At 41.5% G+C, this 26473-nt stretch overlaps 1 protein-coding gene across 4 annotated transcripts in view; it reads left to right on the top strand.

The window, feature by feature from the left end:
- EPS8L2 (EPS8 signaling adaptor L2) overlaps positions 1-26473 on the top strand; it is a 272423-nt gene that overhangs the window by 226143 nt on the left and 19807 nt on the right. For 3 of the 4 annotated variants that reach the window (XM_077458781.1, XM_077458772.1, XM_077458798.1), the window contains 11 exons: positions 203-321; positions 2370-2449; positions 5490-5616; positions 12785-12873; positions 15164-15238; positions 15529-15677; positions 17432-17582; positions 19178-19213; positions 22555-22664; positions 25630-25738; positions 25874-25999. In XM_077458781.1, coding sequence (XP_077314907.1) covers positions 203-321; positions 2370-2449; positions 5490-5616; positions 12785-12873; positions 15164-15238; positions 15529-15677; positions 17432-17582; positions 19178-19213; positions 22555-22664; positions 25630-25738; positions 25874-25999 — 1171 coding nt within the window. The remainder of the gene's footprint in view (positions 1-202; positions 322-2369; positions 2450-5489; positions 5617-12784; positions 12874-15163; positions 15239-15528; positions 15678-17431; positions 17583-19177; positions 19214-22554; positions 22665-25629; positions 25739-25873; positions 26000-26473) is intronic. The other variant, XM_077458788.1, reaches the window with a different exon arrangement.

The following is a 26473-nucleotide window of genomic DNA, read 5'->3' as shown; positions in this document are numbered from 1 at the left end:
AACACCATATGTATGTTAATGTTTATAGAAATAAACATATGGTGCATACTGGGAACCACTTCTTCATCCTGGAAAGCTCTGATTTTTGTAAGTTGTCCTTGATAGCCAGAGGATAAATGCCCCTTTGTTATTTTTTTTTAAATATGGTTCTGTGAAGCAATAATACCTCTTTATGCAATGAATGTGTTATTCCCAATTGTAGGGTTAACCAAGAGCGAATCAAGCAAAGAGACTCAATCCTTCCACCCTCCACTGCCCCCAAACCAGCCTACAGAGATAACAAAAATCGCGTGATGTCACCAGCTGCAGCCAATGAGATTGGTAAGATATCATTTACATCTTCAAACTCATAAAACTGAACTCCATGCATATTTATAAAAAAACACCACTTTGATATATTTATGTATTTTTTTAATGTATTAAAATGCAGTAGGGAAATGTCAGATCACTGGGCTGGCTGTGTGTCAGGGCTATATAAATCCTAGGACTCATAATAAAGAAACACTTGCAAGTAAATCAGTTCCAATACATTTCTGAAATGATCTGTTTGCCGGGAGTTCAGCGCCAAGTATGTTGTAGTCTGATTGTACAATCTAATTAGCATTACTAAGAATAATGCAGCACAAAGGCCTACCTACAGTATTTGGATACACAATAAATGCATTCAGGTCCAGGTAGGCCCCCATAAAGCCTATTTGTTGGTAAATTTAAACTAGTTTGTACAGAGATTATACAAATACATTGTAGTTTGTAATGTTTATGATTGGCCTTGCTGAGTAATTATCTAATTATCTTAAACAAAGGGCCAGTTTTTTGTCCTTCAGACTTTAACCACTTCAATACAGGGCACTTTCGCCCCCTTCCTTCCCAACCCAATTTTCAGCTTTCATCGCTCTAGCGCTTTCAGTGACAATTGTGCGGTCATGCTACACTGTACCCAAATGAAATTTTTATCATTTTGTTCGCACAAATAGAGCTTTATTTTGGTGGTATTTATTCACGACTCCGTTTTTTTTTTTTTTGCGATATAAGCGCAAAAAAACGGAAATTTGGAAAAAAAACAATATTTTCTTTTTTCTATTTTAAAAGAAATCCAATAAAATCAAATTTTGTCATAAATTTAAGCCAAAATGTATTCTGCTACATGTTTTTGGCAAAAAAAAATCTGTTAAGTGTATAATAATTGGTTTGTGTGATCACGGACATATGTACGCAAATGATCATGTACATATGTGTGCAGGTGATCACGTATATATGTGTGCAGATAATCATTGGAACATGTGATTTTAGTGGGACATATGTGGGGGACATGTTTTTATTATTAGGGACATGTGTTTTTATTATTTGGGGACATGTATGTTTTGGGGACATGGGTGTTATGGGGACATATGTGGGGACTGTGTTTATACTGTGTGGTGATGTGTGTATTACACTAGACTGGTGATCAGTGAGTAAAAAGCTGTAAAAAACAGCTCATACTCACTGATCATCAGCCGGCTGCAGCGATCTGCTCTCCTCTCCTCAGCGATGACTTCTGTGTGAGGAGAGGAGGAGCCGATTGCCTAGCAACCGGCTGTTTGTTTACATCACATGACGGCCGTGATTGGACAAGGCCGTCATGTGATCAGGAGGGCCAATCAGAGAGCCCTCCTGCCGATCTGAGATGCGCCATGTCCGGGTGACACGGGCGCATCCCGCTCCTGCTGATGGACGTTCCTGAACATCCTATCAGAAGTAGACGGCTCCCACCTGGCCATATATGTGCATTGGCCGGGTGGGAAGTGGTTAAGGGGGCCTGACTGGGTCCAGCGGGAATGGACATTTTCCTGGCATCAGTGGGAGTAACACATCGCCATATTTGTTATTAGGGGGAAGAATAGTACCCCATCTGTGGTATCATTGAGAGAAATTGTTGGTGTCAGTGGGAGAAATGGAGCTCCATTTTTTATGTCAATTGGCAGAATAGTGTCTCGTATCAGTGAGAGGAATAGTGTTTCAATGGCCGGATAAAGGCAAGCAAAAGGCCACATCTGGCCCCCGGGCCGCAGTTTGGAGACCACTGACCTAAAACAGCTGAAGGGCATATTTAGAGAAACTAATCTGGTTTCGCTTTACAGACATCAGATCACTGAAAGGTATATTCAGAATTTTTTTCACTTCGCCATATTGAACAAGCTTGATTGCTTTATTGTAGTTAAAAATTGTAATACCTTTTTTTCTGTTGCTCACACAGTTTCACGCAGGTTTGTGACATGCAAAAACATGCAATGAATCACTTAAGAATGGCTTCATATGCCAAATACAGTATCTGCAGCTTTTTGTTTTTCCAGATAGTAGCATGAATTATGTTTCTATGCTTATGTTGGCAGAATTTGATCGAAGAAGTAACATCTCCCAGGAGCAAGAGGAATCCAGGGAAGCTCTAGCAAAAAAAATTGAAAAAGAAACAGTAAGTGACATTACAACTTTATTAGGTGGTGATCAATAATTATTTGAAAATCATAACAAGATGCTGATGAGCAGTACAGCTACTTTTCCCTTTAAAAAAAAAGAGCATCTCAAACTGTCTAAAGTAGGCTACAGACAATGAAACAAACACATAGGGGCACAGTTAAAAAGCAGTAGTATGAGTTTACTGTAGGTATTTCTCTGCTTTGAAACACAAGATACTGTATACTGTGCTTTACAGATAGAGCAAAGCCTGGTCTCATGACTTGTCAGACTCATGTGACTGGGCTTTCCTGCAATCACAGTGCGGTTAATTTACTAAACCTGTGAGTGCAAAATCTGGTGCAGCTCTGGACAGAAGCTTTCAGTTTTTTTTTGTCAAAGTGTAATTGAACAAGCTGAACTTAGAAGCTGATTGGCTACAATGCACAGTTGCAGCAGATTTTGCATTCTCCGGTTTTAGTAAATTAACCTCTGTGTGCCCTCAGCGGTGCCTGCTTTTTGTGAATACCAGTTAAAGCGGAGGTCCACCCTAAAGTGGACCTTCCGCTCATTGGAATCCTCCCCCCCTCCGGCGCCACAATTGGCACCTTTCAGGGGGGAGGGGGGTGCAGGTACCTGTATAGTACAGGTATCTGCACCCACTTCCGGAGTAGATTCTGCAGAAGGTACGCCCCTTTCCACAGAAACTACGCCCCTTTCCGAAAGTCCCCCGCTGCCTGCTGGGAAACACACGGATCCCAGAGACAGCGAGGACCATCCTTATTGCGCAGCGCGACTCGCGCATGCGCAGTAGGGAACCGGGAAATGAAGCCGAAAGGCTCCACTTCCTGATTCCCATACCTAAGATGGCGGCGGCAGCCCCCGAGAGACGATCGAGAGATCGGCTTCGGGTGCCGACATCGCGGGCGCGCTGGGCGGGTAAGTGTCACTATTTTAAAAGTCAGCAGCTGCAGTATTTGTAGCTGCTGGCTTTTAAAAAAAAAAACGGCGGACTCCCGACGGACTCCCGCTTTAAATGCAGCCACAGAGTGGAATAAACACTGCACTGTCCAGCCAATATTGGTCTCTCCCCTATAGTGTCTCTCTCACAGTGTTTTCACACATGTATCTAATATGGCTGGCTACAATATAAGGCCACTCTAAAATGTGCAGTTTTATCACACAGCACAATGCCACAGCCAGTCTTGATGGAGCGTGCAATTGGCATGCTGACTGCAGGAATGTCCACCAGAGCTTTTGCCCTTGAATTGAATGCTCACTTCTCTACCATAAGCCGTCTCCAAAGGTGTTTCAGAGAATTTGGCAGTACATCCAATCGGCCTCCCGACCGCAGAGCACGTATAACTGCACCAGCCCAGGACCATCTGAGACCAGCCACCCGGACAGCTGCTGCAACAATCGGTTTACATAACCAAAGAATTTCTGCACAAACTGTCATAAACTGTCTCAGGGAAGCTTATCTGCATGCTTGTCATCCTTCGATGGTGTCTGGCACTTTGGTGAGGGGTTCCCTTCATGGATGAATCCCGGTTTTCACTTTACAGGGAAGATGGCAGACAGCATGTATGGCGTTGTGTGGGTGAGTGGTTTGCTAATGTCAAAATTGTGGATCGAGTGGCCCATGGTGGCAGTGGGGTTAGGCGTATGCTATGGACAACAAACACAGGTGCATTTTATTGATGATATTTAGAATTGAAAAAGATTCCGCGACAAGATCCTTTTTTATTGATGACATTTAGAATGCACAGAGATACCGCAACAAGATCCTGAGGCCCATTATTTTGTCATTCATCCACGACCATCACCTCATGTTGTAGCATTATAATGTACAGCCCCATGTTGCAAGGATCTGTACACAATTCCTGGAATCTGAAAACCCCAGTTCTTGCATGGCCAGCATACTCACCGGACATGTCACCCATTAAGCATGTTTGGGATGCTCTGGATCGGTGTATACAACAGCATGTTCCAATTCCTGCCAATATTCAGCAACTTTGCACAGCTATTGAAGAGGAATGGACCAACAATCCACAGGCCACAATCAACAAGCTTGATCAACTTTATGCGTAGGAGATGTGCTGCACTGCATGAGGCAAATGGTGGTCACACCAGATACTGACTGGTTTTCGGACCCCCCGACCCCCATTACAGTAAAACTGCACATTTTAGAGTGGCCTTTTATTGTGGCCAGCCTAAGGCACACCTGTGCAATAATCATGCTGTTTAATCAGCATCTTGATATGCCACACCTGTGAGGTGGATGGATTATCTGGGCAAAGGAGAAGTGCTCACTAATGAAGATTTAGACAGATATGTGAACAATATTTGAGAGAAATAGGCCTTTTGTGTATATAGAAAAAGTCACAGCTCTTTAAGTTCCGCTCATGATAAATAGGGGCAAACACAAAAGTGTTGCATTTATAATTTTTCTCAGTGTATATATATATATATATATATATATATATTTGAGTTTATATGTTGGTAAAAAGCCAAATATAAACTATTATTGCTACTCTTGAAAATGATGTCAGACAAAGATGAATGAACTGATTTTCAAGCTATGTCGCTTTTGACAAACTGTCATATGATATGCAGGGGAGCTAGCATATCCATTTGCTTACCAGTATAGTGTCACTCTTATTCAGGAACATTATCTGTTTGTTGAGTTGGATCTAGACTTTTACCCTCAGTTTTATCAGCAGAGGTTACCGGTTAAGACATTCATTAACATCTAAGATGTCACCTGATCCTGCCTAAAGTGGCACAGTTCTGTAATGTATATATAATATGCAAAATCATAATAGCAATGCTTCTTAAGTCTATAGGTAATGCAGGCTATTTATGTATTGCCATTGTTGAATTGGGCAGGTTGGTAATATTTTATAGATTTGCCCACAAATGTTGGCTCAGTTTTACTGATCTAGGTTCCTTATTCATGGATAAGAGGATCATTTGGACTTGAGCCAGATAGACAGGGTGTTGTGTGTGTCTTTTCCATTTTTGTAATGAAGTTTCCCATCTGTGCATCTCTATTACAGCAATGCTTAAACTGCACATTGGATGACATAGAATTATTTGTGGCAAAACTCCAAAAAGCAGCTGAAGCTTTCAAGCAGCTAAATGCAAGGAAGAAGGGCAAGAAGAATAAAAAGAAAGGGCCTGCAGGTAATTATCTATTTATAATTGTGTCATCACCGCCCTATTCTAAATACTCTGTTTTCCAGACTTCGTCCCAACTTTAATTTTAAATCAAATTTCAATTTAGTTGTAGCTCAGGTTCACACTGCCCGTGACTACCGTGTCGGGCCCCAGCGCGACTCCGGCACGACCTGCAGGTGACGTCTTTAGCAGAAGTCAACGCAAGTCTTACCAAAGTCGGACCAAAAGTAGTGCAGAAGTCCGATATCTGATGCGACAAGTCCTGCAAAGTCTGAGAGATTGTCACATCAGTGTGAACCGGGCCTTAGTCAGTCTTTTGACTAAAATATTTTAGTCATCTGAATTGTTTTAGTTTTAGTCGCATTTTAGTAAACTAAAATCTCCAGTAGAAGTGGTTTAACCTTAGCTGCTTAGGGGGTTTTTCACTGTTGGAGTAGTAAGGATGTGGAACTCTCTTCCACAATCAGTGGTGTCAGCCAGACGTATGGATAGTTTTAAAAGACTCTTGGACATGCATTTAAGTGAACAAAATATACAGGGACATACAAAATAATTTTCTACATGCACACGCACACACCAACACAGGTTGATCTGGATTTGGACTGTTGTTTTTATTCAACCTTACCTACTATGTAACTATGTAACAGTACATTTTAGCCATCTAAAATCTCAAGTTTCATAAACAAAAAAAAATATTGCTTTTTGACAAACACAAGTGCAACTAAAATATAAAAAGACAAAAATCTGTTAACTCTATTGGCTGTAATGCCATTTTACATATTACCCGAATATAAAAACTTTAAGGCCCCTTCACACATTCCTTCTGTTTGTTTCATCAGTTCAGTCACATTTTTACTATTTTATTGCTATCACATAGGGGACCAATAGTAGCAGATACATGACAGGTCCTCTTTGGGGGAGGGGGCAGTGTGTGCAAGGAAAGGGGCAGGACAGGGGACGAGCAGTATACACAGTGAGGGGGCAGTCTGTACAACTGTCATTGTCATCTTAACTGTCAACTCTTTTTCTTCTATACTTAATAGAGCTGGGAAGGAGCTTTCATTTGGTCCAGCCACTAAATTAAACAAAGGGATGGGGTCACCCAGTGACATCACCTGGTGACCACACCCCTTTGTTTATTTTAGTGGCCGGACCAAATGACAGCTCCTTCCCGGCGCTGTTAAGTATAGAAGAAAAAGAGCCGACAATTAAGCTGACAATGACAGTCAGCATCGGCAAGTGAGGGAGCAGTGGCGGCCCGTGCATCGATGGCACAGGGGGCGCCGCCCCGCCTTTTCCTGCCGCAGCCTCCCTATCCATGTGGCCGGCCCCTTTCAGGACGCTGGACACATGGATTGCTATGGCAGGGGGGAAGTTGGTGTTTTTTTTTTAAGCACATGATTAGAGCTGTAATCGGCTTCAAAAGGTGAAGCTCTAATTGGCTTAAAAAAAGGGTGGGCTTGGGGCTCAGAGAGTCCGCCCTGGTCCCACCCAATTGTGTGATCATAGCGAATGAATTTTCACTACCTTCACACTACAGTGTCAGTGAGACCTGTTTCCCGATTGGCCAAAGTGCTGAATTTGATGGGCACAAGTGGCTGCATTTGATGGGTACAAGTGGCTGCATATGACAGGCACAAGTGGCTGCATATGACGGGCACAAGTGGCTGCATATGATGGGCACAAGTGGCTGCATATGATGGGAAGAAGTGGCTGCATATGATGGGCACAAGTGACTGCATATGATGGGGAGAAGTGGCTGCATATGATGGGCACAAGTGACTGCATATGACGGGCACAAGTGGCTGCATATGATGGGGAGAAGTGGCTGCATATGATGGGCACAAGTGACTGCATATGACAGGCACAAGTGGCTGCATATGATGGGCACAAGTGGCTGCATATGATGGGCACAATGGCTGCATTTGATTGGCACAGTGAGACTGCAATTGATGGGCACAATGAGGCTGCAATTGATGGTTCAGTATTTTTCAATTTGTTTGTGCCCCCCCAAAAAATTTTGAGCACCAGCCAACACTGTGAGGGAGCCTCTCTGTACAGACTGTTCCCTCACAATATATACTGTATATCTCTTCACCTCTCCCCCCTCCCCAACAGTGACTGGTTGCCCCTAACAACCAATGTAAAAACTTATGAAAAACTGACTATTTGTCAGTTTACATCCGTTTTTCATCCAATCCTTTTTTTGAAGGATGAAAAGTAGGGCTTTCATCCATTCAAAAAACGGATGTTGACGGAAGCTGATGGAAACGGATGAAAATAGATGATCATCCTTTGTCATCCGTTTTTACATAGACATGCATTTATGTCCGTTTTTCATCCGTCAACAGATGGATGAAAAACGGATAAACATATGTGTGAAAGGGGCCTAGTACAGTTCTCTGTTAATAATGAAAACAAGTATCAAGTAACATCTTTAGGAACAAAACCAAGTTTCATAAGCAAACAAGAATATTGCTTTTTGACCACTGGTAATTTTGACATCAAATTTTAATTACATTTTAGTCATAATCTTTTGACTAAAATGCCATTTTAGATTTAGTTGTATTTTAATCATCTGAATTGAAACTGAGTTTTATTTTCTTTTAATTTTCGTCACTGAAAACATGCAGCTGACGAAAACGATGACGTAAATATTTTTTGTCGAAGAAATTAACAATGCTTCGTCCTAAAACGACAGATTAAATAAATTGTGTGATTTTATGTACTTTTCTTTTGCACCCTTACTTTTTGAAGGACAGATAAAAAAAAAAAAGACACATATGATACATGATGCAGTTATATAATCAATAATACATTATCGAATGTTGTTGTTTTTTTAAGTGCAAGCAATATAAGCACTTGAATGTCACCTAGTAGCAGGTTCATGCAGTCCCTCTACAGCAGGGCTGGAGTGTATGAGGAAGAACAAAAGTCAAGATTTGCACATAAGTTTAGATCTCCTTGATATGCATTTTTTTCTAGAATCTTGCTTTATGCTTTGTTTTCATCATATGCTCAGATTGGATTGCCTCTTTTTGTGACAAGCTAGCATTTAGTATACACAGTCTACTGTAAATTGCAACATGGTTCATTTAGCTTCCTTTAAAGTAGTGTTAAAGAGGAAGTAAACCCTGATGAGTTTACTTCCTCTTTCATTCCCTGCAAAGGTAAAGCATAACGGACTACTATGCATCGCATAGTAGTCCATTATGTGTCACTTACCTGACACAGGAGCCAGCGAAGTCACCGCTGTCCCCTGTAGTCCGGCGCATCCATCTTCTCGGTGGGTCTCGCTGCTCCGCCGCTGTCATTCGGCGAAGCCGCGATGACGTCACTCCCACACATGCGCATGGGAGCCGCCATGCGTGGCATATTCGCCGTTGATGGGGCCGCGCTCAGTGCGCCTGCGCGCTGCTGTCTACGGCGTATGTGCCGTAGACAGCGGTGCCTGTCTTTCGGCAAATATCTCCTAAACCGTGTAGGTTTAGGAGATATTTCTTGGACCTACAGGTAAGCCTTAAAGCGGGAGTCCGCCGGGATTCCGCGTTTTTTTTTTTTTTTAAAGCCAGCAGCTACAAATACTGCAGCTGCTGACTTTTAAAATAGTGACACTTACCTGTCCAGCGCGCCTGTCCTGATCGTCTCTCGGGTGCTGCCGCCACCATCTTGGGTATGGGAATCAGGAAGTGGAGCCTTTCGGCTTCATTTCCCGGTTCCCTACTGCGCATGCGCGAGTCGCACTGCGCAATAAGGATGGACCCGCTGCCTCTGGGATCTGTGTGTTTCCCAGCAGGCAGCGGGGGGACTTTCGGAAAGGGGCGTAATCTACGCCCCTTTCCGCAGAGAGCTATCCCGGAAGTGGGTGCAGATACCTGTACTGTACAGGTACCTGCACCCCCCTCCCCCCTGAAAGGTGCCAATTGTGGCGCCGGAGGGGGGGAGGGTTCCGATGAGCGGAAGGTCCACTTTAGGGTGGACCTCCGCTTTAATCTAGGCTTACCTGTAGGTCAAAGTGTGTTGTAAGGGTTTACAACCACTTTAAACCCCCAGTGTTTTTAGCTTAAAGGAGAAGTTTTTTTTTGTTTTTTGTTTTTTGTTTTTTTAAATCATATAGTGCCTTGAAAAAGTATTCACACCCCTCAAAATTTTCCACATTTTGTTACAACCAAAAACATATATGTATTTTATTGGGATTTCATGTGATAGAACAACACAAAGTGGCACATATTTGTGACGTGGCAGGAAAATGACAAATGTTTATCATTTTTTTTACAAATAAATACTTTGTAGAACCACCTTTCACTGCAATTACAGCTGCAAGTCTTTTTGGGTATGTCTCTAGCAGCTTTGCACATCTAGAGAGTGAAATTTTTGCCCATCCTTCTTTGCAAAATAGCGCAAGATCTGTCGGAATGCATAGAGGACATCTGTGAACAGAAATTCAAGTCTTGCCACAGTTTCTCATTTGGATTTAGGTCTGGATTTTGACTGGGCCATTCTAACACATGAATATGCTTAGATCTAAACCATTCCATTGTAGCTCTGGCTGTATGTTTAGGGTCATTGTCCTTCTGGGAGGTGAACCTCCGCCCCAGTCTCAAGTCTTTTACAGACTCTAACAGGTTTTCTTCTAAGATTGCCCTGATTTTGACTCCATCCACCTTCCCATCAACTCTGACCAGCATTCCTGTCTCTGCTGAAGAAAAGCATCCCCACAACATGATGCTGCCACCGCCATGTTTCCCAGCGAGGATGGTGCATTCAGAGTGATGTGCAGTGTTAGTTTTCTGCCACACAGCATTTTGCTTTTAGGCCTGAAAGTTCAATTTTGGTCTCATCTGATCAGAGCTCCTTCTTCCACATGTTTGCTGTGTCTCCCACATGGCTTCTCAAAAACTGCAAACAGGACTTATTATGGCTTTCTTTCAACAATGACTTTCTTCTTGCCACTCTTCCATAAAGGCCAGATTTGTGGAGTGCACAACTAATAGTTCTCCTGTGGACAGATTCTCCCACCTGAGCTGTTGAGCTCTGCAGCTCCTCCAGAGTTACCATGGGCCTCTTGGCTGCTTCACTGATTAATGCTCTTCTTGCCCAGCCTGTCAGTTTAGGTGGACGGCCATGTCTCGGTAGGTTTGCAGTGCCATACTCTTTCCATTTTCAGATGATGGAATGAACAGTGCTCCGTGAGATGTTCAAAGCTTGGGATATTGTTTTATAACCTAACCCTGCTTTAAACTTCTCCACAACTCTATCCCTGACCTGTCTGGTGTGTTCCTTGGCCTACAGAACAGCTGTATTTATACTGAGATTAAATTACACACAAGTGTACTCTTATTTACTAATTAGGTGACTTCTGAAGGCAATTGGTTCCACTAGATTTTTGTTAGGGGTATCAGAGTAAAGGAGCCTGAATACAAATGCATGCCACACTTTTCAGATGTTTATTTATAAAAAATTCTGAAAACCATTTATCATTTTCCTTTAACTTCACAATTATGTGCCACTTCAAAGACCTCTCTCAGAGCTCCATGAGCAGAGAGCTGGTGACTATGTGCTGTCAGCTGCAAACGGGTCACAGGAGAGCAGAATGAACTGCACTCCTGTGATCCACAGGAGAAGTACAGTCAAACAAGCTTCGCCTGTACATCTCCTTGAACACATTGAACACATGGACATAAACATTCCCCAGTAAACTGCTTGTAAAAATGTTCACCCAAACACTTGCAGTTTACAATTTTCAATGCTCCTGGCTCCTGCTCTATTAGTATTACTTCCCTAAACTTCTAGTTTTCACAGAAAAAAAGTTAGTTTGTTAATTTTGAAAAGGGAGAAGAGAAGAGCAAAGGAAAACCTTGCTATTCTTGGCTTTGGGGTTTGTGTTTGTGATGATGTACACAGTGTAGGCAGACACAAATATAGTCCCGCATGCAAGATCAGCTACACAGGAAGTCAACCTGAAACAGGGTACCTAGGGAAGCGGTCATGGCACCATATTAAACTGGAACATAGGCAAGGATTACAAGATAAAGTACTGACTGCACTGAAGCCTAGGGGGACTTAAGCTGGCATTAGATGGAGCAAAATGTGGCTGATTTAGCAGGGGCCAGACAAATTTCACTCCATCTATGGCCAGTCCTATTTGAGAGCAGTTGATCTACTGATCGACTGCTCACAAACGAGCTAGCTGCAAAACTTTAGTTTGATTAGCACTGCAGCCCTGGGGGCATACACCCGTTCTGAATTTGTTACAAGTTAACAGAAGCATGTACTTAGAAGTCTACATGTTTACACAATAATGGTATTAACTTGGTAAAGAAAGAATTAAAACACTTGGTACAATAAACCTGTGTTAAAGTGATTGTAAACGATTACCTTGTAAAACAACCCATTTGGTTAAAATGGAATATAAATACCTTTTCCCTTTTTTATAAGTGATCACCTTCCCTCTGCTCTCAGCTGCATAAGAGCTTGGGGTGGGGGGGGGGGGGGGAAGCAACAGTACACTGAGCTTCCCATTGAAAGTCTGTGCAGGAGGAGCATGTCAGGAAGGAATACAAAGAGAACAGGATACTTTCTCATACAAATACCTGAAACTGCAGGAATATGAAATGCTGGGTTCACATACTAATACCCGGTCACCTAGGCCTACTTCACCAAGAGTTAAAATAAACCCTTTAATGTGTTCACATCAAAGTAATAAAATATCGATAGAAGTGTAATGGCCACATACACTATATTGCTCTTCAAAACAGAGAGACGTAAAGCCGGAGGAGCTCTAATATGCAAATAGCGACTTCAGTTTCTGGGGTCATCCTAAATTCCACCCCTTTTGCCTTCAAATCATTATTATTTGTCCATCGATATGGACAGCCTCACTGACCAAAAGTGATGTGCAGAAAGGTATAGAGCCAACCACAATTTCAGGAACTAGCTGTTTTTTTTTTTTGCTCGTTAGAGCTCCACCAGTTTTTGGTAATTTAAAAGTGGGGTTCACTTTAAAATCCACTTTTAATAAATCACCCTCTTTGACTGATGTATAAAGTTATTTAGAATCATTTCTTTGCATGTTACATTTCCTTGTGAAAGCAGCATTTTTGTTTTAATGCGCTTCTGCATTTTGAAAATATCTGAATAACATAACAATCGTTTTCTCTATTTCAAATCACAGAGGGGGTGCTGACATTACGGTCTCGGCCACCTAATGAGCTGGAATTCATCGACTGCTATCAGAAGATCAAGCTGGCTATAAACCTCTTGGTAAGAATACAATGTAATATGTATAATGTTTCCTAGATAAATTAATGCTGTACATAAAGGGCCCCTGTTACATATTATGGGGCTCCCTATAGCTTACCTGACTGAGTCCAACCACCCCTCCCAAACAGTTTAACTGCAATAACAGGTGTATGTATATAACTTACAAAATTAAGGTTTCAAGAATATGTAATGTCCAGAGTGCAGGGGTCAGGACTATATAAATTATACAGTGTAGTTTCAGGAGTATGTACTATACAGTTTGTAGGAGTCAGGGGTACGTACATAGTGCAGAGGTCATAAGTGTTTAATATACAGAGTGCAGAGGTCAGGAGTGGGTAATATACACAGTTCAGTGGTCATGACTGAGTAATGTACATAGTTCAGGGTTCAGGAGTGGGTAATGCATAGAATGCAGGGGTCTGAAATATGTCATGTACAGAGTGCAGTGGTTAGCAGAGGGGAACGGCAAAGACAGAAAATGGGGGGTATACAAAAATATCCCCCATCATGTTCAGTGGCCAAATGCAACCCACTCCACTGAATGGGGATGCTTTACAACTATATACAATGAGTGTAGTTGCAGCAAGGTGGTGCAGGCTTTTAGGGGTTTATTTAAGGGGTGAGGAGGCAATATAATGCTTCCTTGCCACCTGTCAAACACCCTCTGCACTGTGCATCACTCTTCAGAGGGCAACAATAGTGTACCCTAGTCTACAGCAATAATGCCCCCCAGATGTGTCACTTCAAACATTTTGGGTATTATTGAACAAGAGTTCAGATAAAGTATCCAGCATGTGGTCTGGACAGCTTTTTCGATGAACACCGCTAAAACATCTGGTCCTATCCCTTCCCCCTGGGCACCAAGCTAGGCAACTAAGGCTGAGAGGATGTACAAAAGGGTACGTGGCGCTACCTCGCTTACTATAAACTGCAACTAATTTAAATAAAATAAAATAAAGAATTAATAATAAATACGTGCAGAATCAGCAAAATAATATAAACAATGTGCAAAATAGCTAAAATGCAAACAGCACCTAAAAGTGCAATAGTAGTCACACTTAAAATTAAAAAAGCGTGCAATATACATATAAATGGTATCTATTAGGGTTAGTAATTGGGTGGAGCGCACTAGTACTTGTGTTTACATAAGGCTGGGAGGAACTTTTTTTGAAAAAACTTCTACGGCCCCCTGTGTTCAGTGGGGGCTTAGGGACAGAAAGGGAACTATTTAATTACTTTCGGGTTTAGGCGAATTAATCTGCAGCAGCGCTCTACACAATTACATTGAAGCCTGACCTCTTCTATATCAATACACTGAGGCTGGCTGCAAGTACTGCTGCAGATTAATCAGCATAAACCAAACAGTGATTAAATAGTCTGCTTTCTTTCCCCCAACCCCTACTGAACACAGGGGGCTCAGAAAAGTTTTTTTTTTTAAATAACTGCACAGCAGGGATTAACACATTGGTGCCAGGCCCGATACAGGAGGGCTGGTGATACCCCCTTATCAGCGGCCCTGTGTACATGCATACAATACCTCTTTCCCCTAACTTCAAAAGATAAGTCTTGATCTATTGAGTTGTAAATTCTAGAAGAAATTTGTTACCTTTTATGCTCACTGCTAGGGACGAGCAAAGTGATTTGGTGAAATAATTTTTGCAGAGAAATTACAGAACTCAAAATGTCTCTCATTGAGCTGCTTGTACAAATTTGCTTGAAAATAAAAGCAATCCATTTTCTATTTTAGAGGCTGTTTTTAATGGGGCTCTGTGCAAGCCATTTAAATTCCCTTCAAACTGTTTTGTATTCCAATGCATTTTGCCAAAATGGGAAACTTTGTCAAAATCCCCAATTTACCATAATTGTAGGGTAATGATAACTCTAATTTTTGCTCATCCCTGGTCACTGCCATCTTTTGCCAAAATTATATTAAATAGATTAGATAAGATATAATACAGAACATTTTATTTATTGTATATATTTGTGTTTTCAGTTTATGGGTTTGCAGACAAGAATCTGACATAATTTACTGTACTACCTGCTTGAATTGATTATGCTACATGCTATTACTGTTTATTGTATACTTGTTTGTATTTTATTTTTATCATCATCATTATTGCTTATAAAGTAGGGGGGGAAGATGCAGCAGTTCTGCTTCAAGGTGACCCTCGATTGACATGTTCAAGGCCAGAAGCCTTGTTCTTATCAAGATTTGATATTAATCAGTGTTTGCTTTTGACTTCTAAAAAAAAGTTCTATACTCACTTATTTGCATAATGTGTCTTTTTAGGCAAAGTTGAAAAAACATATTCAGAATCCTAGTGCTGCAGAGCTTATCCATTTTCTCTTTGGGCCACTGGATCTGGTGAGCTAATGTTTAGATTTGTGTCACCCTGTCTGTAAAAAACATACTTTATGTGACCCTTTCTGTAAAAAACATACATCATGTAGCTTATAATACCAAAATAGCTGCCATTGTGTTATTCATTGTGTTGAATTAGAATCCGATGGATTTTGCTTCTTGGGCCTGGCAAAGGGTATAGGTGATTTATAAATATAAATGTGTTTGCAGTATTTTTTACTGCTTCTTTCTAGCCAGCTGGCTAGATCTACCTGTGCATGTACTGTACAGTTTATATGTGTTACTTCTTACAGATAATTCAGAGCTCGGGAGGTCCAGAATTGGGAAGATCAATCACCTGTCCTCTCCTTTCAAAAGATGCTACAGATTTTCTGAGGGGGCATCTCACCCCAAAAGAAATGCAGACGTGGGAAGTTCTGGGAGAACGGTGGACCAAATCAAGGCAAGTAAAAAGGAAAATGAAAGCTTTATGCAGATCTAATGCTCAGGATTTTGGAGAACCAGCCTCTGTCAAGATGGCATAGTGATGCAAAAACAGTAACTGATAACTTTTTCTATAGAGGGGCTTCTCTAGCAGGTTATATCTTTATCCTTCAAAGATCAACACAATGATGCAACTCTTATATGGTTACCTGGGTTCATTCATAGGCATCACCTAGGTCAGCCTTTTTCAACCAGGATGCCTTCAGGTTTCTTCAGGGATGACATGACAAAAGGCCTAAAAATTGCCCAGCAAATGTATAGAAACCAGTGGGTGGATGAACCCTGCCTTTTAGGTACACAAAGCCACCAGTTTTCATTGTGCACCATCCCAACCTTCCAGCTGCCATAATCCTAGCCACCAATGATAGCATTGGTTGATAAGTATATCAGGTGCTTGGCTTGCATAGCATCCTTGTTTGTCCCTCTCCTGCCCTTCTCTGTAAGCACTGGGGTCACATTAGCTTAGTGAGGAACAGAAACTGAGGGAGAAGAGAAACATTGGAATATTAGTCAGTACCAGTATGCAAAGCTATATTTGCTTTTGGAAGAATAAATCACAACTGACGTTGGGTGTCTTACATGTGTGGATGTTGCTGCCTTACGTAAAACAGTTTGTTTCATTTTTTTACATTTAGAATAGGGTGCCTATTGTGCAATGACCTAGGTAATTCTAAATACAGCAGAAGATACAAACAATACTGCATGTTTTCCCTCTCTCGCTGACCTCCAACAGAAACCCACACCACTCAGCCACCAAACAATCCCCCTGCAGCTCTGTCCCTCCCTGACCTATTTGAATAAGCAAAACTCTTTCTTCTTGTGTACATTTAACTTAGCCCAACTTCCCCTGTAATGCCGGCCCATCGTCTATTGCATTCTTCTTTTTATTCTGGGCCTCCCTTTAGTGCAGGGGTGCCCAACCAGTGGCCCACGGAGCCCTCTGATGTGGCCCGTGACCTCCTGCTCTGGGATAGAATAGAAAGAAGACTATTAAAGGTCAGTTTATTACTAAAATCACAGTGTATATATGGGCATATCTTTTCTGCAGTGGTTACTGGGCTGCTTTCAATCTTATCCGCAGGTGCAGAGCAGTTTACCTGTGGGCTACCTGCACTGAACCATAGACTTCTATTATTACCTGCGAGTTTGGTGAGCTTTCTGAAAGTGCACAAAACCTGCAGAATATAATAGAAGTCTATTGCAAACTGCAGGAAAGCAAAGGTACACTGCGTTGCACACGTAGTGTGGGTAAACCACAGTGCATCAGTGTGAAAGCAGCCTTGGACCCCTTTCACATGGTCAGTCCGACAGTCCAACCAATTGGACCCTCCATTCACCTCTAAGTCGTGGCAGACATAAACCGACTTGTGTTCTACCTCCAATACGATCCGCTAAACAGTGTCGTGGGCTGCGTCCGTGTCCGCTCTGCAAATACAGAGTGGACACGGACATGCCATCCACCTGCTCCACTCATTGTGGCTCATGACCGGTTACCAAGACGTTTAAGTGGCCCTCGCTCTTGAAAAGGTTGGGCACCCCTGCTTTAGTGTGTGTGTGTGTAACTGTGAAAAAAAAACTTTAGAATGTCCTAGACAACTAACAAAGAACACTTTTCATTCTAGGGCAATAGATCAATACAATATCTTAAAGATGTATTAAATTGTAAGAGATGTGTAGTACTAGACAGCTAACAAAGAACACTTTTCATTCTAGGGCAGAATGGCCAAGAGATCCTCTGATTCCTCAGTACATTCCAAAATTTAACAATGGTTGGATACCTCCTCCAGACATCTTCCAGGGAGCTCCTTGGGAACTGGACTTAGGACATCCACCAGAGCCTTTTAAACCCAAGATCCAAGAAGAGGTAAGCACAGCTTTACTTATAAGAGGAAAGAAATGATAAGGCATGGGTGAAAAATAGAAAAAACCTACAGAGGTGTCTGAAGCTCCATAAAGAAGTCCATAATTAGTCCATAAAAAGTCAGTGAATAATGGGTTAACATACACTCCAGGTAGCCTGTTTTTAGAGCTAGAATCCAACTCTATAATATAAGCATAGACAAATAAACAACAAAGACAAGCACCAGTTGAGTGTAGTAAGTGGATTAAAAGCATGACTTATTGCACTCAGTGAATTGAGAAGTTTCTCCCTGTAGTCCTTGACATAAGTTGTGTAATGATTTTTCTACATACTCTGCCCTGTCTACTATGGCCTGAGGCTACTCAGCTTCGCAGTGTTAATTTTGCTTTTCTTCAGCTTTAACAATTGTTCTAGTTTTGGAGAGATGTTTATAACTCACTGTATTTGTAATGCTTGTGCCAGAGTCCTGGCTGTTGTAGCGCTAACGGCATTTTGTCTTTCTCTGACTTCAAATTTTAATTGAAAATGATTGAAAGTAAAATAAGCAAATCACAAGAAAGCAGTGGTAAAATGCTCATCAAGCATCCGTCACTATCAGGTGTTTGTGGAGCATGCATGCTCCTTCCTCAGGCCTTAAAAATTAGAACGCATGCTCCACAAACACGTCACCACACCCATGAGTGACATCACGTCCACCTCCCTGCTGCACCCGAATGCCTTTGGTAATCCAGCTAAGGACGCCATGCAGGAATCCCCTCCCTGTGCCTTCCACCTTCATACAGAGGCTAGCTCAAGACCTGATGCCTTGATAGTGACGGATGTTTGATGAGTATTCTTCTTCATCTTGTGAGTTGCTAATTTTAGCACAATAAATCCTGCTTTTAATCCACGTACTACACTCAGACTGCGCTTGTCTTTGTTGTTTGATGGATTGCTCTACATATAGCTTGATTATATATATGAAGGCTACAAACAAAGGCGACATTTTAATATTATACCACAGGCATGTTATGCTATAAATGACAGAAGTCATGATATAGGTAGAGCAGAAAAAGTAGCCTTTTCTAGTTGTCATGAAAAAATACTTTTAAAATACCAACTTATGAGAAAATAAGGCTTTCAGCAGGTAAAAGCAACATCTGTTTTTAAAGTGAATATTTTTAGGAGAAAATGTCATGAGATACATTCATAAATGAATTTGAATAATTTATTAATCTTGGTGAATTGATCCTGTTATGTTTTATAGTCTGTTTTAGCGTCATTCTTCTCATTGATGTTACCTTTTACTGATCTTGAGCTTAAATTGACCTATTAATTTCTTTGGCATTGAGGCTTTTACATGCTAGAACATTTCCTGTAAACAAAATGCTGCCAAGATAAGCCTTCTGTTACCTGTACTGACGCGTTCCTCCTACAAGAAGAGCCTAATCCATCCTAACTAACCACTCCCTCGCTATCTATGATGTGAAAAGACTGGCATATCCTCTCTTTGCTATTTTTGCCCTTCTCCTCTTTTTGCTGCACTATTTATGTATAATCACCTTACAACTTCCTAATAATACTAATATTACTAACAACGATTAATACCTTTGTTGCAGCCACCCAAACCAGTAGAAAACCATGGACCTAGAAATGTAAGTGCCACCTCCTGTGTCCCTACGAATCTCAGCAAATGTTTCTTCTACTAGTGCTAGCTGGTGAAAATGCTGTTGAACGTGTACCTTCATTATTTCAGCCTATTAAACTATCGTTAGGCATGACAGAGGGGTACCTGATTAGTGTGTTTTTTTTTTTCATTTTTTATTTAAGGATCGCAATGTATACAAAAAGACATAAGACAAACATATTTATATGGGATAGTGCTGCGCAATGTAAAAGAGGGAGAAAAAAGACAAGAAAGAAAGGGGGGGGGAGAGGGAAGGGGGGGAATGGTAGGGTTAGATAAGGGGAAAAGGGGGGTGGAGGAAGAGAGGGGAGAGAAGGAGAGGTGAGTATAGTGATACAAGGTTGAGGCAATTTCAAATCAATGTGACATAAACCTGTGAATGTACTCTTTAGCAGTAATCCATTCACACTCTATCCTGTAATATAAACTCCTTCTAAAAAAATTGTTTTAATTAAATGTGACATCTATCAGTGAATATTGATACAGAGCTATAACAGATATAAAAACATAATTTTAGGATCTTAAAAAAATCCCATACAGGCTATTACCATATAAAGTGCATATCATGTGATGATCCAGAGAATATTATATAAAAAGTGCAAGTGCCAAATATAAATAATGTCTGTGCAATCACTGCAAACAGTTTGTAAGCTTCACAATAAATGCAATATACAAAGTGTCCGTGCAATCCATATAAATAAACTGTGCAAACTGCAAATGACCAAAAGTATCCCAGGTAAAGTGCTAGTGCTCCTAGGGCACTTGAGCACTACCCCATATAAATATTTCTGTGATTTTGGGTTTGAAAAACCCTCTTTAGTGCATGCAGCAATATTTCACTCTATTTATCTAATTGGCTGGTGCAGAGATACCCTTATCTGTCTGCTATAAGACAAACATGTTAACCGACTTTTCCCGTTATCAACCCCAGTCCAATGGTCTAAATACAGTTTTTATACTCGCGCGAAGCAGCGTGACAGTTTCCATTGTCATCTTGTAGTAAAACTACCTTTTGTCATCAAAACAGTTCAAGGTATAACTATCTGGTAGGCCTGACGCGGGATTTTACTCCTCAGAGGACTAACTTCGCTCTTCACACCATATGTGGGTCGTAGATTCTGAGGGGGGAAAAGTGGGATCAATAACTAAAAAAACCCGCAGCCCATATGGGATTTATAATTTTTTGAGATAGTAGCAGTATTAAGAGATCAAAGTTGTGTTATATTTTACCACCAGCTAATGACATTGTACTGACATTGCACTACCAGTGTTGCCAACATACCAGACTGAAATTTACTGAAATGACACCCAAAATTTACTTCACAGCCAAGTTTTTACTGGCATTTCCAAAAGTCTTTATTTATTTATTTATTTATTTATTACAGATACTTATATAGTGCTGTCAATTTATGCAGTGGTTTACATATATATATTGTACGTCATCCCTACCCTCAAGGAGCTTACAATCTAAGGTCCCTAACTTACATTCATACATACACATACTAGGGCCACTTTAGACAAGAAACAATTAACCTACCAGCATGTCTTTGGAGTGCGGGAGGAAACCGGAGTACCCGGAGGAAACCCACACAAGCACATATATATATATATATATATATATATATATATATATATATATAGTTGGAGCCCTCCAACTGAGACAGACATGGAACCACATAATGATGGCACAAGACTCACAACATAACACAGACCTGAGGTGTGCCCTGGTCAGCTGGACAGTATGCAAAAAAGGGGGTATACCCAAGATAAGTAATGGATGATCGTAGAAGAGGGATGTGCAAGGAAGTACCCTGAAAAGGGGAATGGGGGGAGGGAATCAAGCACCAGAACCAACAAGGAATGCAGGTGAGCCGGCTGCTTAAATACCCTCCTCCCATAAATTTATGGGCTCCTCCCATAAATTCTGGCCACCATACTGGCCTTCTTATATACTGTGTACATATAGATAGATACACACACGCACACATTTTTGTTCTTGGGTTTAGATATAGTTTAAGCAGGTATATGCTTCACAGCTGAACACTATATAAGAAATAACACAACTTACACCAAAGCCTTTTGAGATGAACCTGTGGCTCCCAAGCCACTGGGTGTGGTCCTCTCTTATGGATTATGCACTCAAGTGAAGCATGTTTTAGTAAGTTAAGATCATTAGCATGTATTTAAGAAAACAAACAAACACACTTTACATTTCCCAATACACCTACAGTATATACATACTGGAATGTATCTATAAAAAATAATGTTAATGCAAAATGTAAAGTAACCTTTAGCAGCCAATTAGAACAGTCACCTCCAAACTGCTGCCCTTTGCTTGCTTTTACCTGGACCTTGGTGCACTATTCCCCCTACTGACACCAGTAATGAGGCACTATTCCTTTCATAGACACCAACAATGGGGCATGATTCCTTCCTCTGACACCAACAATACAGCACAATTTCTTCCACTGACACTAACAATGGAACACTATTGCTTCCACTGACACCAACAGTGGGGCATAATTCCTCCCACTGATATAAGCAATGAAATACTATTCCCCCCACTGACACCAGTGATTAAGCACTATTTCTCCCACTGCCACCAAAGATGTGGCACTATTCCTCCCACTGACACCCATGACGGGGCATTATTCCTCCCAATGGCATCAATAATGGGGCATTACTCCTCCCACTGACGCCAATGATGGTACACTATTCCCCCTACTTACCACAGGCACTATGTAATTTTTCTTACTCCCACTGACCACCAGCTGACATTGAAGCACTGTTTACTCCCACTGAAGCTGGGGCACTGTTCCTCCCACTGACACCAAGTATTTTGCACTATTCCTCCCACTAATACCAAAGATGTGCACTTTCCCCCCATTGACACCAATGATGAGGCACTATTCATCCCATTGACACCATTGATATTGCTCCATTAACACCAATGTTGGGGCACTAAACCTCCTCCCACTGACCACAGGTGCTAAGTAATATTCTTTCTCCCACTAACCACCAGCCGGCATTGAAACATTGCTTAATCCCACTGAAACTGGGGCAATTTCTACCCCCAATGACCACACTCCAACCCCCCTAAAGTCTGAAGGACAGTAAACAGTCCCTTTGTTAAAAAGTTTGGAGACTCCAGCGTTAGAACAATGAAAGGCAACTGTTTAATAGGAGAGTAGGCCATATAAACCATTAAAGTGTGGACTTCAGACATCAGACATCAGGTGTAGCTATTGATAACCCATATAAAGTCATAAGTGTCAAATGTGATTTAAATGTCCAATTTGTGTCTTCCAGGCTTCTCCTCCAAGTACAAATCCTTATCGGACTCCATCTTTCAGACAGCAATCTTTACCAGTTCAGCCTGAAATTAAGCCAGAATACAACACAGGCCCTAAAATTACCAAGTGAGTATTGTTGAGGTTCTGGTCTTCCTTCCGGGTTCACGCTCTCTGGTCATTTGAATGACTGGGCTGTAATGAAATCACCCTCCCCCCCGCGACCCATATTGCCTATGGGTCGGTGAAGGCATCGGCCGCTACAAATGTGGATAGCCTTATTATAGTCTCACCTGTAGGTGCAGGTCATAAAGCAGTGTTTACTACTGATTTAAAAAGGACAGTATTGTATAATTTTGAAAAGTAGGACTTATCGTTTTTAACCTTGATGAGTTTACTTCCTCTTTCATTCCCTGCAAAGGTAAAGCATAATGGACTACTATGCATCGCATAGTAGCCCATTATGTGTCACTTACCTGACACAGGAGCCAGCGAAGTCACCGCTGTCCCCTGTAGTTCCGAGCATCCATCTTCTTGGTGGGTCTCGCTGCTCCGGCGCTGTGATTCGCCAGAGCAGCGATGACGTCACTCCCGCGCATGCGCATGGGAGCCGACACTCGCGGCATATTGCCGCGATCTGTGGCTTACCCAGTGCGTCTGCGCTCCGCTGTCTACGGCGCATGCGCGGTGGCTGTCTTCAGGTAAATATCTCCTAAACCGTATAGGTTTAGGAGATATTTCTTGGACCTACAGGTAAGCCTTAATCTAGGCTTACCTGTAGGTCAAAGTGGTTTGTAAGGGTTTACAACCACTTTAAGGTGATTATTTGTTTATTGAGCATATATTAGGTTTTCAACACTAGTGAGCACTGCACTTAATTTTTGTTTGTCTGGTTGTTGTTTTTTTTTTGTGCTACAATAGCACATAAAGTGCTGGCACAGCTCACACTTGAGTTCATACATTTTGGCTTTTTAGTGCAGGAGGGCATTTTTACATGAGGTTCTTAGCTGGATTGTCTCAAAATGCTTGATTTTTGTAACTACTTCCCTTTGTATTTCTGTTCAAGAACACATGCTTTCTTACAGCTCTTTAAAGAGGAAGTAAACCCTGATGGGTTTACTTCCTCTTTTTTTCCCTGCAAAGGTAAAGCATAATGGACTACTATGCATCGCATAGTAGCTCATTATGTGTCACTTACCTGACACAGGAGCCAGCGAAGTCGCCGCTGATCCCTGTAGTCCGCCGCGTCCATCTTGCTGGTGGCGTCTCGCAGCTCCGACCAATGACAGCGGCGCAACCGCGATGACGTCACTCCCGCGCATGCGCACGGGAGTCGCGCCTCGCAGCTCCGTTGCTGTCATACGGCGAAGCCGCGATGACGTCACTCCCGCGCATGCGCACGGGAGTCGACAAATTTGGCAAATACATTCTTGGATTTGCCGCATTTAGTGCGCCTGCGCGCCGCTGTCTACGGCGCATGCGCCGTAGACAGCGGTGCCCATTTTCGGGCAAATATCTCCTAAACCATATAGGTTTAGGAGATATTGCTTGGACCTACAGGTAAGCCTTAATCTAGGCTTACCTATAGGTCCAAGTTGTTTGGAAGGGTTTACTTCCCTTTTAAAGGCATTTGCTTGTAACACTAACGAGTCACATGACACCGGGGAGGGAAAATGGCAAACTGAGCCCAATTTGGACATTTTCACTTAGAGGTGTACTCACTTTTGTTGCCAGCGGTTTAGACATTAATGGCTGTGTATTGAGTTATTTTGAAGGGACAGCAAATTTACACTGTTATACGAGCTGTACACTCCCTACTTTACATTGTAGCAAAGTGTAATTTCAACAGGTTTGTCACATAAAAAGATATAATAAAATATTTACAAAAATGTGAGGGGTGTACTCACTTTTGTGAGATACTGTATATAGGGTTTTTAGATAAAGTGTACAAAGGCATTCAACACAGGCACACATGCTTTTTATCACTCCTGGACATTCACAGTTTTACTTTATTCATCAAATATATATAGAGAATAGTGTGTCCAGTATTTAGCCAGATGTCCATGAGTGATGACAACTGTGTCCCCTATAGAGAATGTATGTCTTTATCCAGTGCATTTTTACACACTATTTACTCACAGAAATTGCAATGTGTGCTGCTTTAATAGGATTCTTACCAGCTTACCAATCTTCCATTAGCTAATTAAAGTGTATGTACAGCTAATTTATTTTAGTTGTGGCTACAGTGGAGATACGTATATTAGGACCCCTGTACTTTATTGCTGTCTACCTCTGCTTGATACATTTTACCCTCTCTATTTGCCAAATGAGCATTGTCACCATCACAAACAGTGTATGAAAATCAAATATTAAAGATTTGTCACAAAAGTAGGTGATGTAAATCTTCCAATTGAAACACTTGCTCTGGTGACAACTGTCTATAAGGCAAATTCCCCTGACTTTGTAGAGATTTTCTCTCACGTTCAATCTGGGACAGGAAGTGAAGAGTCAAAAAAAAGTGAACCACTTTGCCTCCGTATATTGGTGTGAGCCGGTCGGCAAGTGGTTAAAGTGTTAATAAACGCTCTGCTAAAATTATTTAAAAAATGATGTTTTACTTCTATGCTCTCCTCTTTGGCGGTCCCCTGCCAGCACTGTCTGCCCCTTCTTTCTCTCCAATGCACTGTGCGCTATGGGGGCTCATAGACACACACAGCACTGGTAAGTCACACCGTTGCTCCCTCCCTACAGGAGCTTAGCTGACAAAAACTGGAGCCTATGGCTCCCGCTGTTCTCAGTGTCTCCTGTGAATCCAGGAAGGGAAAGGAGCTGTGCTGCAGCTGATACAGCGCCAGATTAGTGAGAGGAGTCAGGTAAGTGTTTAGGGATGGGAATGAATGCATTAAGGTAAAAAACCTTTTGAGTTTAGAACCGCTTTAAGCCTTTTCCACTCTACCCAAAAGGAAAGTTTAATACCAACAATGTTTTTTTAATAATGATTATTTGTGATATGTTTTTAGGGCTACCTATAATTCCTATCAACTTTAGGAAAGTTTATTAATCATAGTCTTCTTTCATCTTTATTTTCAAATAGTTATGAAGCACCACTGCCTGCACAGCCACAGAAATGCGCCAAAATTCGTTATGACTTCACTGCCCGAAATGCCAATGAATTGTCAGTAATGAAAGATGAAGTACTGGAGGTAGGATTGCTTTTATGAATTGAATTATTTTCTTTAAATTTCAAAGGATGACAAAATTACTGCTGGCCAAAATTTTGATGCTACTGTATATTTAAGGTGTTAGATGTTAGTGATCTTTTTTATGTTTTTTTACAGATTCTGGAAGATAACAAACAGTGGTGGAAGCTGAGAAACACCATCGGGCAGGAAGGCTATGTCCCATATAATATTCTCGATGTAGTATCAACGGAAGAAAGCCAGATAGATGGACCATATGGCAAAGTAATAATATATTTATTAAGGAAGAAGTCGAAAGTTGTCCTTAGGGCAGCAATACAAGTACCCTCCTACCCCAGTCTTATATAGTATATATGTGTAGCGCACTAACCCCTTGGGGGCTGCTGATTTTGTTAATTTACCTTATGCCAGCCTGCTCCGATCCCGATCCTCCCATGCGATTTCCATACAAGTAGCACTTCACACTCTGAACTTTTCAAATTGCTTTTTTTGGGAATAAATGTATAGGGTGGTATAATGAAGCACATGAGATGCCCTGTTAAATCCCAAATTTGGAATGAAAGGGAATATTAAATCGTAGCCGTAGCTTTGTGGATTCGATTTCCCTGTCAGCAATCCTTCTCTGATTTCTTTAGCGCACTCTCGCTATGGGCATCTGAGCATCACGCCGAATAATGCTGTGGATGTTGAAACTCAAAGTCCTAGGCCTCACCACCTATTTCCGTGACTTGCAGTGTC

This window comes from Lithobates pipiens, unplaced genomic scaffold (assembly GCF_037356315.1).
Source record: "Lithobates pipiens isolate NorthernLeopardFrog02 unplaced genomic scaffold, aLitPip1_a1.2 Scaffold_10, whole genome shotgun sequence".
Classification (NCBI taxonomy): Eukaryota; Metazoa; Chordata; class Amphibia; order Anura; family Ranidae; genus Lithobates; species Lithobates pipiens.
Note: the sequence above shows the minus strand (reverse complement) of the source record. Positions and strands in the feature narration are given on the sequence as shown.